The 13,405-nt window shown below is 35.1% G+C and overlaps 1 protein-coding gene across 5 annotated transcripts in view; it reads left to right on the top strand.

Moving 5' to 3' along the window:
* LOC114271939 (uncharacterized) overlaps positions 1–12,930 on the top strand; it is a 70,586-nt gene extending 57,656 nt beyond the window's left edge. For 3 of the 5 annotated variants that reach the window (XR_014332313.1, XM_028213596.2, XM_028213599.2), the window contains 2 exons: positions 3,105–3,295; positions 12,543–12,930. Coding sequence is in view for 4 of the 5 variants with exons in the window: in XM_028213596.2 (XP_028069397.2) it covers positions 3,105–3,283 (179 nt within the window). In the remaining variant the exon portion in view is untranslated. Of the gene's footprint in view, positions 1–3,104; positions 3,296–3,745; positions 8,241–12,542 lie in introns of those variants that run through there. The other 2 variants (XM_082873753.1, XM_028213597.2) reach the window with 2 other exon arrangements.
* The last annotated feature ends 475 nt before the right edge of the window (positions 12,931–13,405 follow it).

Genomic DNA, 13,405 nt, shown 5'->3' with positions numbered 1-13,405 from the left:
GCCTTGGGTAAGAAGAATGATGAAAAGCCAAAGGCCTAGTAAACCCAATACTTTGCTTATGAGTATTGTAATACTAGCTACGAGCCCAAGGAACACAATGGTGCCTTTTAAACAATGTTTCTTTAGATGTTTTCCTTGGTAACACCCTTGGATAGCCTCCTCCTCGAATTTTGTTTTCATAAAATTTAGTACAACGATCCACGGAAAAATTCTTAGAAGAATTCTGAAAATTTTGGCTTTTGAATGACTGAAAACGACCTTGAAATGAGCGAGAACGAGCCAAAAAACCGTTTGGACCAGGCTGCTGCCGGTCTAAGTACTGTGCTGGACCGGTTTGGACCGACTGAGACCGAACCGGCACGAACCGCTGGTCAATGCGCGGATCAGTGCCCAGGTCAGAACACGGGTCGGGCGAAGCAGATGGACGCAGGTCAGGGCGCGGTGTGCTGGGGCGACGCACGGATCTAGACGCACGCTGGGCTGCAACGTTGGGCTACTGGGCTAGTCTGCGCACTAGGCTGGCAGCGTTTCTGGGCCGCTGGGCTGCTGGGTCACGCCTATGGCTATGGGTTGCGCCTGACTGTAGGCTGCGCCTGGACTTTTGGGCTGAAGAAAATTCTTTTTAATTTTGCAGCCCAAAGGAATTGATTTTCTTGCAGTGATTCTTATTTTTGGGCCTTTTCTTTTAATTTTTGAATTCAGCCCAAGGGAATTTAAATTCAACTCAGACGCTGCAACGGCTCCAAAGGTATTATTCCGGTCGTCTTCTTCGGCAACTGGAGTCGGAGACCACAGACTAAAATTCGAATTTTGAGGATCAAATCTTCGTCGTTTTTCACAACGAATTTCACCGTTGTGATCAAAATTCTGAAAAGAACAAGATGGTGCCAATTTAGAGATGCAATCCGAACCGAAAAATATTTTATAAAATTGTTTCCAACAATACAATTCGGACTCACTTTCGGCAAGGTTTGAAACAACGGCACCACCAACAGTTATTTTCTTCGGATAGTTTTCTGGAAATACAATATGTTGGTGATGATTAAATAAACAAATGGAATTAACCAAAGCCGAAGATTGATAATCGATTATACTCTGAATTTTCGGTAAAAACTTTTTAGAAAATTTTTGTTCTTGCGGACTGTAATTCGACATCTGCGATTATGTGTACAAACTTACTCTGATACCACTGAAAGATAATCTTAACAATGGCAATGGATCGAAGTTCCCGTAAGGGTGTTTATCACGCAAGACGGAATTGATAATCTGGAAGCAAACGGAGTGTTTATATATATATATATATATATATTGTTTCTAGTTTTTGGAAGTAAATCATAAGACCTATTGCTCCAACTATTTATAAGTATTTTGATAACCTTTGCCAAGAGTCATCATGATGTATGGGAATAGATACAATGCTATGAAGCATTGTGTCTCTTTGTGTTTAAATTCAAACACCAAAATACTTCCAGATTATTCTACATCTTGCGGGAAGGTTTATTGATCACCAAATGAAGATTATGATATGGTGTGAGAGGTTTCACCATATTATGGTGTGATCATCACTCATATCTTCAAATTCGGCATAGATAAGTGGGGTTCATATAATTATTGGTGTCCAACAACAAGGGAAATCCCTTCCTGGAAGTGGTGCGAGTATTTTTTAAATATATTTTTATAATAATATTATGTAATTTTTTAATAAAATTACAATAGTTTGTGATTCAAAAATAAAATTAGGCATTTTTGTAATGTTTGACATTATTTTTTAATAATAAACTCTCGTAATTCAATCAGAAAATTACGTAATAATTGTCACAAATTATCATAATATATACACACACAAAAATAAGTAAAACAATGCATATGATACACACCCTATCCCATGCTTGAGATACAAATGATGTTAGCAGCAATGAACCTTGTATTTAATAATTAATAGTATATATGTATTCTTAAGATGGGTCATACAATACACACCTATTTTTAGAGTGTGTAGTATATGACAGTTATGATAATTGTGGTACTAATATTACAAATATCATAATTAAATCACTTTTAGTCATAATTAAAATAAAAATAAAAAAAACAATGGGTCATAACCAAAATCCACTTGAGACATAACTAAAGACCTCGTTGGTCATAATTAAAATAGTATCCACAATATGCCCTAATCAACACCACAATAAACCAAATATCATTTGAGGTATAACTAAAAAAATTTCGATTATAACCAAAATAACAATTATAATAAGTTATAACTAAATCATAAACAACACTATAATGAATTATACCTAAATCATAATAAGCATCACTATTGATTATAACTAAGAACCACACATTCATAATTAAACATTTTGTTTTGAGCAAACTTCACTTTACTCCCTGTGATTTGAGTACTGTGCGGTTTATCTCTTAACATTTGGAAATAACCACATAACCCCAACATAGTTTGTCGACTAAAGTCTACCGTTAAACTTTTTATCCAACTTAACAGCAAGTGTAAAACGTGTGGCAGACATAATAGTTATATGCTTATTTTCATATTTCAAGGTGGAAAATCGCACATGGAATAAAACACAAGGGATTAAAGTGCACTTACCTTTCAAACAAATGAAGAAAATACAAGGGTATTTTAGTCTTTTTATTAAATCATTAACGGGGTGGGTAACACTATTATACAAATAACATTTTACTTGACTATTGCCCCATCAGAGCCAAAGTTCTAGCTCCAGCCCTGCTTCAGATATGCTTCATGCCATCGCCAAATGTATACAGTGGGGGTGTTTGGTGTGGATTATAGGGGTGATTCTAGCTTATTTTAATTTGAGAATCTGTACCAGACTGTTTGGTAAAGCTTCTGCTTACAGTTTTTTAGGCAAAAATAGCTTAAATAAGCTAAGAAAAGCTGATAATTTGAAAACTGGAGAGGGGGCGCTTTTGATTTCTACTTTATGATTATCAACTTTTAGCTTACAATAAGTTGCACCAAACACCCCCAGTATAGAAGATGTGGCTAGGTTCATTATTTTACAAACAAATTGATTTTTACTTCAACAACATTGCCAAATATTAACATTAGTTTCTCTTTAATTACTACATAGGCAACGAGGATGAAGTTGACTTTGACTTTGATGGCATTGAGATTGACTTGGACTTTGAGGACGATGACAACAATGAGGATGAAGTTGACTTTGACGACGATGACAACAATGAGGATGAAGTTGACTTTGACTTTGATGGCATTGAGATTGACTTGGACTTTGACGACGATGACAATTAACAACGTTGTCAGGTATTAACAATTGCAGATTATCAACTCTTTAGAGGAAAGGTTTTTGCATGCATATCCTATTGATACACACACAAAATTGTCATTGCACACAATTTTAGTTCTTCGTGTTTTTACCAATTAACTTTATTTTTGAGGAATACTAAGTACATAAATTTTATTACTATATGCACTTTTAGCTACGATTTATGTGTCATTTGTTATGAACTATAGTGTTATTAGTTATGACATATTGTGATATTGTTTATGACATTATCTTACTTATGATCAAAGAGTTGTTTGGTTATACTTCATGTGATGTTTGGTTATAACTCAAAAATTTTTTTTTTCAGTTATGATTCCCGTGGTATTAAGTTATGCCATTTATGATAATCAAACTCACAAATGACATAACTTGCTTATAGTATTTCCCTGCATCAATTAATGTTCTTTTTCCTATTTCAATATGTTCAGCTTTAAACATATCGCAAAGGATTATCCAGTTCAACATATGCTAAATGCAATCGTTCTTTTCACGAAAGAGGATGTAACTAGATTTTGATTTGTTTTCTTTTTTCTTTTTTTTTTTTTCATTGTTTCCGTACTCAATAACTAGCAAGTTGTAGGTTGGGAGGTGCGATTGAAGTCAAAATGTATACCACTAAGGCCTATAATTGAGATTTCTTATCCATTTTCTTGATGTAACTTTGTAAATTTTACTAGTGTTTGATGTGAATCTAGTTTGATGCATTTGAAGTACAAAATGAGCCAAAAGTGATATTTTAGTTGAAAAGCATGCACCGCACATGCAGAGGGTCATTCCTACGCGTGTGGACCCCTTCCTGAAGATCAAAACGAATTGCATAATCTGCACTTGCAAAGGGTTTTTTTCGCACGTACGGGGCCTTTCCCGTACGTACGGCCTTTTCCGCACATGTGGCCAACATTTCCCGCACGTGTGGCCACGTCGATTTCGTGCACGTTTTTTCTAAAGTCACATGTTTTGCTGGAAAAGTATAAGATGAGCAAAAAAAGATTGTTCTAGGGTTCGAAAATTCTCTAAAAAAAATAGACAAAGGAGGCTAGGCTTTTGGAGTTTTGGAGTTGAAGGATTGGAGGTCTTCCATGGCAGCTTCTTCATCATCTTGTTACTCCTCTATGAGCAGTTAGGCTTCTCTTTCTAAGGTTTTTATGAAACCCTAGCCATGTAAATAGAGTTTTAACTAGGCTTTGATTTTTTAAATGGTTTGAGCAAGTTGTATGAATGTTTTAGAAGTTTTAATTTCAATTTCCTTTCAGTATTCTACTTTCTGTGATTGTTGAATGCTTTTCATACAATGGTTTTCTATGTGTTGTACTCAAAGTATGAGGCGAGTCATGCTACAAGAAACGAGTCGTGTTACTACCATAGTTTAGAGTGAATGATTCGTACTACTTGAGATGATTCATGCCTATACGTTGAACGCAGCAATAACTTTGATCAGTGTTTCAAACTTGTAGTTGTGAAACATTGGCTAGTTCAAACCGCATTGCAATTAGATGCCGATGTTAAACCCTATTTACGCAACTAGTGGTGGATTCTTTGTCCTAGGATTTTTCCCAAATCGAATTCTCAACCTTAATCTTTAGTGTTAATTTAATTTTCTAGTTATTTTAATTTTCGCTTTAATTTAATTATCATCAATCATTCTGGTCCTAATTAATTGAATTTCACATTAGTCCTTATGGATCGATACCTAGCCATTATTCTACAAAATTTAGATACACTTTGGACTTTATTTTTGGTGTGCTTAACGACCCACCAGTTACCATTATCACCTCTCTACAACTAACCACCCTATAACCACCATTGTCACTACCATTACCATAGCCACCACCCCAACAACCACTATCACAACCAATACCACCACTACCACGACTATGAGTATCATCATTTTTAGAGTCCTAACCAAATATAGGACAATGTTTTCTACTGAACGCATTTTTCAAAACACCTCTCATAGATTTTTGTGTCCCCTTCAAAATAGACAGAGCATAGTACATAGTTTGTATATAGGCTTCTTTTTAATGAAATAAATAAATTTATGCGAAAATAAAAGTACAAACAAATAGATGGAATATATGTGTTGGAAAATGACTTTGAAAAAACCTTACTTTTTGCTAACTTTGAGCATTAATTAAGGTAGGACCCAAGCGTTATTTTTAACGTTACTAATTGGGTTCATGTTTAATGTCACGTAGTGAATAACATCGTGTATTTGGTTGCTCAAAACCATTTCCAGATGAATGAGAATTCAACGCGCATTTTCTGGTTCGTGAAAATGGCTTTAGGTAGGTTTCCTACACATTTGTGAAAAGTGTTTGTCCCACATTGGAAAGGCTTAAGGATTTAAATGGGTATATAAACTCTAGCTTAGGATACTTGGGATGGGCCCCAAGGGGTACCCAAGTTTATGGAAAGGTGAGGTTATGGGTAAAGTGGGCTAGACTCATTGGACCCAAAACAAAAACACGCGCGCGCCGCCGTTCGTCCGGGCGGGCTGGGCTTAGGCGCGGGTGCGTAGTGTGAGGTTGGGTTGGGCTTTTCCGACCCAATGCTTATCTTTTTGGGCCAAAAACATTTGTATTTTATTTATTTAATTTTGAATTTCGGTTTCAAAATTCAAAATAAATCTATCCAAATTTGTTCCTCTACCTTAACAGGTTCATACCTGTTAGAATCCACTCGAATAGGTTCATACCTGTTGAAATTCCACCCAAACAGATCTGGTTATATTCAAATCTGTCCAAACAGGTTTTCTACCTACTGAATCTATCCGAGCAAGTTTTCTATCTATTGACACCTGTTTAGAAAAGCCTCATGTTCTCCTATATATATCCTATCATTCCAGCAATTCTATCATCGAAATTTTCCAAACATTTCTCCATTTTATTCTTCCGTTTGTCCTTCTGTGCTTCTGCATCTATCTACCATTTAGTTTCTAAGAAAAGAAAGAGAGAATTGCAGCATTGTTTGGTTCGCCAGACTTGAGTTTGTAGTGTTGCAAATCAAGTGTTAGTCGTTGCATCCTGGGAAGTAGACGCCGATAAATCTCAAAGCACCAGAGTGAGTGCGAAATCTACTTTACGGAGATTGTGTCCAACACAAGCCTCGACTTATAATTTTTGTAAGCAATTGATTCGGAATTTAATTTATATAATTATTTTCTAGATTAATTATCTTTGTTTTGCTGTTTATTTTTTTAATACATTTATTTACACATACACACAACCACTGGGGGTAATAATCTTATAGTAAATTTTTGTTTTTTTGTTATTTGTATGTTAGACAAACGAATATTTTGTTTTGAGAAATTAAATAGTAGTCGTATACTGTTTAATTTCTTAAAAGTAGTAATATACTATTTAATGACTTTTTTGATAATATAGTAGTCATATACTCTTTATCATTGAAGTTTTGTTACAAAATATTATTCTGTATATTTTGTGTGTAAGTTAAAGTCTATATAAATTTGTGATCGGTACATTGTTATTTCGTCAGAAATATGACTACTGAAACAAATAGTACTGAGACTGTTCGTACTCCGACCCCCACACCCGTTGTGCTAGTGATGACTCCGGCAGTATCGGTAAATCATGGGAAAAAGCCAGAAAAATTCAATGGAAATAATTTTAAAATATGACAACAAAAGATGATATTTTATCTTACAACATTGAATTTGGTTCGCTTCACTCATGAAAAAGTTCCGGCACTGAACGAGGGAGAAATTGACCGGCAAGTGGTTGCCGCAGTCGATGCATGGAAACATGGTGATTTTCTATGTCGCAAATATATCCTCAATGGGTTGGACAATACACTGTACAATGTGTATAGTGTCAAAAGCACTGCAAAAGAACTGTGGGAATCTCTAGATCATAAATATAAGACAGAGGATGTCGGTACAAAGAAATTTATTGTCAGCCATTTTTTGGATTTTAAAATGATGGATTTCAAGACGGTTATTGGCTAGGTTCAACATCTCCAATTAATTCTCCATGACATACTTACGGGAAGGATGGTTCTCAGTGAATCTTTCCAAGTAACGACAATCATTGAAAAATTGCCACCAACCTGGAAAGAATTCAAGAATTATCTGAAGCATAAGCGCAAGGAAATAAAATTGGAAGAACTGATAATGTGGCTCAGAATTGAGGAGGACAACCGTGGTTCCGACAAGAAGTCAGTAAACCATATCATGCAGGCTAAAGAAAATGTTATGGAACATTAACAAGGGTCAAAGTTCAACAACAAGAAGCGGAAACATGATGGCAATGGTCCCAAACAAGGATCCACTAGTAAGATCAACAAAGGAGTCAACAACGGGTTCAACAAGAGGTTCAAAGGCAAGTGTTTTGTGTGCGGCAAAGATGGACATTGTGCTAAGGATTGTCACGTTCGCAAGGACGGAGGGAGTTCAAGCAAAAAGCCAGCACAAGCCAACATAGCCGATGATTTTTATCTTTCCGATGCAGTGGCAGACATCAATCTTGTTGCAATAGTCTCTGAGCCAAATTTGGTGGGCAATCCCATTGAGTGGTGGGTGGATACTGGACCCACTCACCATATCTGTGTCAATGAAAAGATGTTCACAACCTACAAAGTGGTAGAAAGTGGGGGACAATTTTTTATGAAAAACTCCTCCACATCAACTGTGGAAGGATAAGGAAAGATTGTGCTGAAAATGGCCTCAAGGAAAGAACTCACTCTTAACAATGTACTTCATGTGCCGGAGATTCGCGAGAATTTGATTTTTGGGTCGTTGTTGATCAAAAATGGATTTAGACTAGTCTTTGAATCTAACAAGATTGTACTCTCCAAGAGTGCAATGTATGTGGGGCGAGGTTACATGAGTGATGGGTTTTTTAAGCTCAATGTATTAACTGTTATACCAAATTTGGCTATTAATAATAAGAACACATCTTTTGTTTATATTGTTGAGTCTTCTTTTTTATGGCATGGTAGATTATGACATATAAATTTTAATTCTTTGCATAGACTTGTTTCTTTAGAATGTTTGCCAAGCATAGAGTTTGATCCTAATCTTAAATGTGAGATTTGTGTTGAGGCAAAACTCACTAAGGCATCATTTAATAAAGTAGAAAGAAGTATTGAACCTCTAAGTTTAATTCACACAAATATCTGTGATTTAAAATTTGTTCAAACTACAGGAGGTAAAAAGTACTTTATTACTTTTATTGATGATTACACCTGATATTGTTATGTTTACTTATTGAGAAGTAAAGATGAAGCCTTAGAAGCTTTTATAAGCTTGAGGTTGAAAATCAACTTGGCAAAACTATTAAGAAAGTGAGTGATAGGGGTGGTGAGTATGATGCACCATTTGAGAAATTTTGTTCTGAACATGGTATTATTCACCAAACCACTGCCCCTATTCTTCTCAATCAAATGGAGTAGCTGAGAGAAAGAATCAAACTCTTAAGGAGATGATGAGTTCCATGTTGATTAGTTTAGAGTTACCTCAGAACTTATGGAGGGAGGCAATTTTGTTTGCTAACTTTATCCTTAACAAGGTATCCCACAAGAAAATCAATCACACACCTTATGAAGTATGGAAAGGTCGACGACCTACCTACAATTACCTCAAAGTGTGGGGGTGTTTGACCAAAGTGGCAGTCCCTAGTCCTAAAACAACTAAGATAGGACCAAAAACCATTGATTGTGTGTTCATTGGTTATGCAAATAATAGTAGTGCATACAGATTTTTAGTTCATAGATATGAAAATCTTGATATGCATGTAAACACTATTATTGAGTCAAGGAATGCGTCATTTTTCGAACATATTTTTCCTTGCAAGGAAACTGAAGAGACAAGTTCAAATAAAAGAACTTTTGATACTGCTATGGGTGGCGGTGAAAACCAAAATGATAAAGAAGCAGATGAACCTAGACGTAGCAAGAGGGCTAGGATCTCTAAATCATTTTGTCCAAATTTTCTGATATACTTGTTAGAAAATGAGCCTCAAAACTTCAAGAAAGCAATGTCAAGTCCTGAAGCTCCATTGTGGAAAGAGGCTATGAATAGTGAAATAGAATCAATTTTGCAAAATCATACTTGGGAACTGGCGGATCTTCCACCGAGGTGTAAACCTCTTGGATATAAGTGGATATTTAAGAGAAAAATAAAAGCAGATGGTTCAATTGATAAATATAAGGCTAGGCTTGTTGTTAAGGGATACAGGTAGAAGGAAGGCCTTAATTATTTTGACATCTATTCGCCAGTGACAAGAATAACATCTATTCGCATGCCAATTGCTATTGCAGCTTTGTATAATCTAGAGATACATCAAGTGGAAGTTAAAACAACCTTTTTGAATGGCAAGTTAGATGAGGAAATCTATATGGAACAACCGAAAGGGTTTCAAGTTTCCGACCAAAAGAAAAAAGTTTGTAAACTTGTCAAATCCCTTTCTGGATTAAAACAAGCTCTGAAACAATGGCATGAAAAATTTCATCACGTTATGCTTTCGGATGGTTTTAAGATAAACGAATTTGACAAATGCGTCTATGTTAAATACATAGACAAAGGCTATGTCATAGTCAGTCTTTATGTGGATAACATGCTCATTATTGGAAACAATAATGACATAATTAAATCCACTGAACATAAAGTTTAACATGAAAGATTTGGGAGTGGCAAATGTAATTCTAGGAATAAAAATTAGTAAAACATCTAAAGAATATGCTTTATCTCAGTCTCATTATATTGGGAAGATTCTAGAGAAATTTGGAAAGCATAACGACCGTCTTGCTAAAACACCTGTTAACATTAGTCTTCATTTATCAAAAAATATAAGTGCAGGCATATCCCAATTAGAGTACTCTCGGATAATTAGAAGCTTGATATATTTAATGAATTGCACTAGGCAAAATATGGCCTATGCTGTAAGCAAATTGAGTAGGTACATAAGGAATCCAGGCTCCAATCACTGGAAATCGATAATTAGGGTATTACTTAAAAGTCGCCATAATAGCAACCCAACCTAGTTGACTGGAGATCCTGAGATCTAGGTTCAAAGGGACAACCGAATTTTGGATGACTTCACGTATCATTAAAGAGGTTTACTTCTACCCATGTCTATGATAAAAAGAGTGATATCTGCAGTGTTAGTAGGATAAGCTTTGCTTTTAATGATTCTTATAGCTTGGACATCCAAGTGCGATATAGCAAGATACTCTTAATAAGAAGTCACTTATATGAGTGTGAACTGGGCCAGTTCTGTGAGAATTGAGAAGGCTAAATTCTCTAGAGCACTCATGAATTACCAGGTGTTGTTCAGGGCCAAAATGAACACAATCGTAAGAACCAAACTGTGTCTGCAGATACACTATGTGTAGTCTATTGTCTTGGCTTACACAAACAGCTGAACAATTCAAAGCATCGTATCCACTAATTAGCCAGTAAGTCCGATAGGCTTTCACTAGAGGAGGTTCAAAGCCGAAAGCTGCTTATCTCAATATGGTGTATCTTCTTAATGTACTCTTTCTTTGTCTGCATCTTGTTGCATGTCCGTTATCGTAAATTCCATTCATGTGGGGGATTCTTGGGAAATTGTTTTGAAAAAAACCTTATTTTTTGCTAACTTTGAATATTAATTAAGGTAGAACCCAAGCGTTATTTTTAACGTTACTAATTGGGTTTATGCTTAATGTCGTGTAGTGAATAACATCGTATATTTGGTTACTCAAAACCATTTCTGGATGAATGAAAATTCAACGTGCATTTTCAGATTCGTGGAAATGGCTTTAGGTGGGTTTCCTACACATTTGTGAAATGTGCTTGTCCCACATTAGAAAGGCCTAAGGATTTAAATGGGTATATAAACTCTAGTTTGGGATACTTGGGATGGGCCCTAAAGGGTACCCAAGTTTGTGGAAGAGTGAGGTTATGGGTAAAGTGGGCTAGACCCATTGGACCCAAAACAAAAACACGCGCACGCCACCGCCGTCCATCCGGTCAGTCGGGCCGGGCTTGGGCTTGGGTACGTGGTATGAGGTTGGGTTGGGTTGGGCTTGTCCGACCCAATACTTGTCTTTTGGGCCAAAAACAAATTGTATTTTATTTATTTAATTTTGAATTTCAGTTTCAAAATTCAAAATAAATCTGTCCAAATTTTTTCCTCCACCTTAACAGATTCATACCTGTTAGAATCCACCCGAAGAGGTTCATACCTCTTGAAATTAAACCCGAACAGATCTATTTCTATTCAAATCCGTCCAAACAAGTTTTCTACCTATTGAATTTGTCCGAACAGGTTTTCTATCTGTTGACACCTGTTCAGAAAAGCTACATATTCTCCTATATATATCCTGTCATTCCAGCAATTCTATCATCGAAATTTTCCAAACATTTCTTCTGTTTCTTCTTCTGTTCGTCTTTCTGTGCTCTTGCATCAGTCTACCATTTAGTTTCTAAGATAAAAAAGAGAGAGTTACGGCATTGTTTGGTTCGTCAGACTTGTGTTTGTAGTGCTGCAAATCAAATGTTAGTTGTTACATCTTGGGAAGTAGACGCCGATAAATCTTGAAGCACTAGAGTGAGGGCGAAATCTACTTTAAGGAGATTGTGTCCAACACAAGCCTCGACTTATAATTTCTGTAAGCAATTGATTCGGAATTTAATTTATATAATTATTTTCTGGATTAATTATTTTTGTTTTGTTGTTTATTTTTTTTATACATTTATTTACACATACACACAACCACTGGGATAACAATATGTTTGTACATTGTTCCTGTTTTAGAATTTTTATCCCTTCCGATTTTCCTAATAATTTTCTTCTTCTTTTGAGGTTGACCTAATAACTATTTAGCTCTGCTTTTGTTGGGCATCTCTAGATTTGATAACTAAACCAACTATGAAACGGCATATGTTGTTGAGGCATCCATGTTGTCTGTTCAAAAGAAAAAAAAAAGTAAAGAAAAAAGAAACATATATATATATATATATATATGAGAACATGTGTTTGTTTTTTTTTAGTATCTTTCTTCTCTTTGGTATCTCTATAAACTATGAATAAAGATTGGGACCCCCTTTCCCCCACCCCCTTTTGACCCCCTTTCTTTTTTAATTGGTCACTTTTTCTTTTTCTTTTTCTTTTTTTTCTCCTCCTCCAATCACCACCCGCCACGTGTGTGTGGGGGTTGAAATTTGAGGGGGTCTAAATCACTGCTGATAAACTATTTAGATTTGGCTTTTTTTTTTCCTCTCAGGTGATTTTCGCGGCATGATTTTCTCAAATTCTATGAAGATCAAGAAGTTGGAGAAACAAGCCAAGGTTACAGGGTGGTCTCATATATGTGTGGAAACTATCTAGTTGTTAAGATTACATTTATGGGACTATTGTCTAAATTTGAATAAGCTATTAGCTTTTACTATTTGCTCTTTGTAGTGTGTGTTCTTGTTTGTTGGGTTGATGATGCTACTAGCAAAACCTTGTGTTTTGTGGGTACAACTAGACTTAAGTTATTATTAGCCATGTAATAATTTATGGGTGAATTTGAAATTTGTGTTTTGTGTGCAATTGCACCAATGTCATGAGTGATTGTCAATATTATTGAATAAATTATACAGGAGACTCAAAGAAGTTTTTAATCTTAATGTGGGTTGATTGATTGAAAAATGGGCAGTACCATGTATAAACTTCCAGGTTGATATTACTTGGATAAATTACAGTTAGGCCTTACAATTTAACATCTTTTTCAGTTAAGTTCTTCAAGTTTCGATTTTGTCAATTAAGTCATTAAAGTATTAAATTTGAATTAATTTAGTCTTGAAGACAATACAAAATAAAATATAAATTTTATAGTAAAATTTTACTCTGATTCACTATAAATTTTATTGTTGACATTAATTTCAACAGTAAAAATTTTATTACTTTTTTTAAAGAATTTCATGGATCTTATTTGATAAATTTTAATAAGAGAATCTTAAAAATATTAATTTTATTAAAAAACGATGTCTAAATCAAAAGTTATACCAATTTAAAATTTATTTATTTTTTAGATAGGAATTTAAATTTTAAATTATTAAATCACTCAACGGACTTTCCAAGAAAAAATTTCGTGTTTGTACT

Source organism: Camellia sinensis, chromosome 6, assembly GCF_055761805.1.
Source record: "Camellia sinensis isolate YWXY chromosome 6, ASM5576180v1, whole genome shotgun sequence".
NCBI classification, from domain to species: domain Eukaryota; kingdom Viridiplantae; phylum Streptophyta; class Magnoliopsida; order Ericales; family Theaceae; genus Camellia; species Camellia sinensis.
This window is presented reverse-complemented; position numbering and strand designations above follow the sequence as displayed.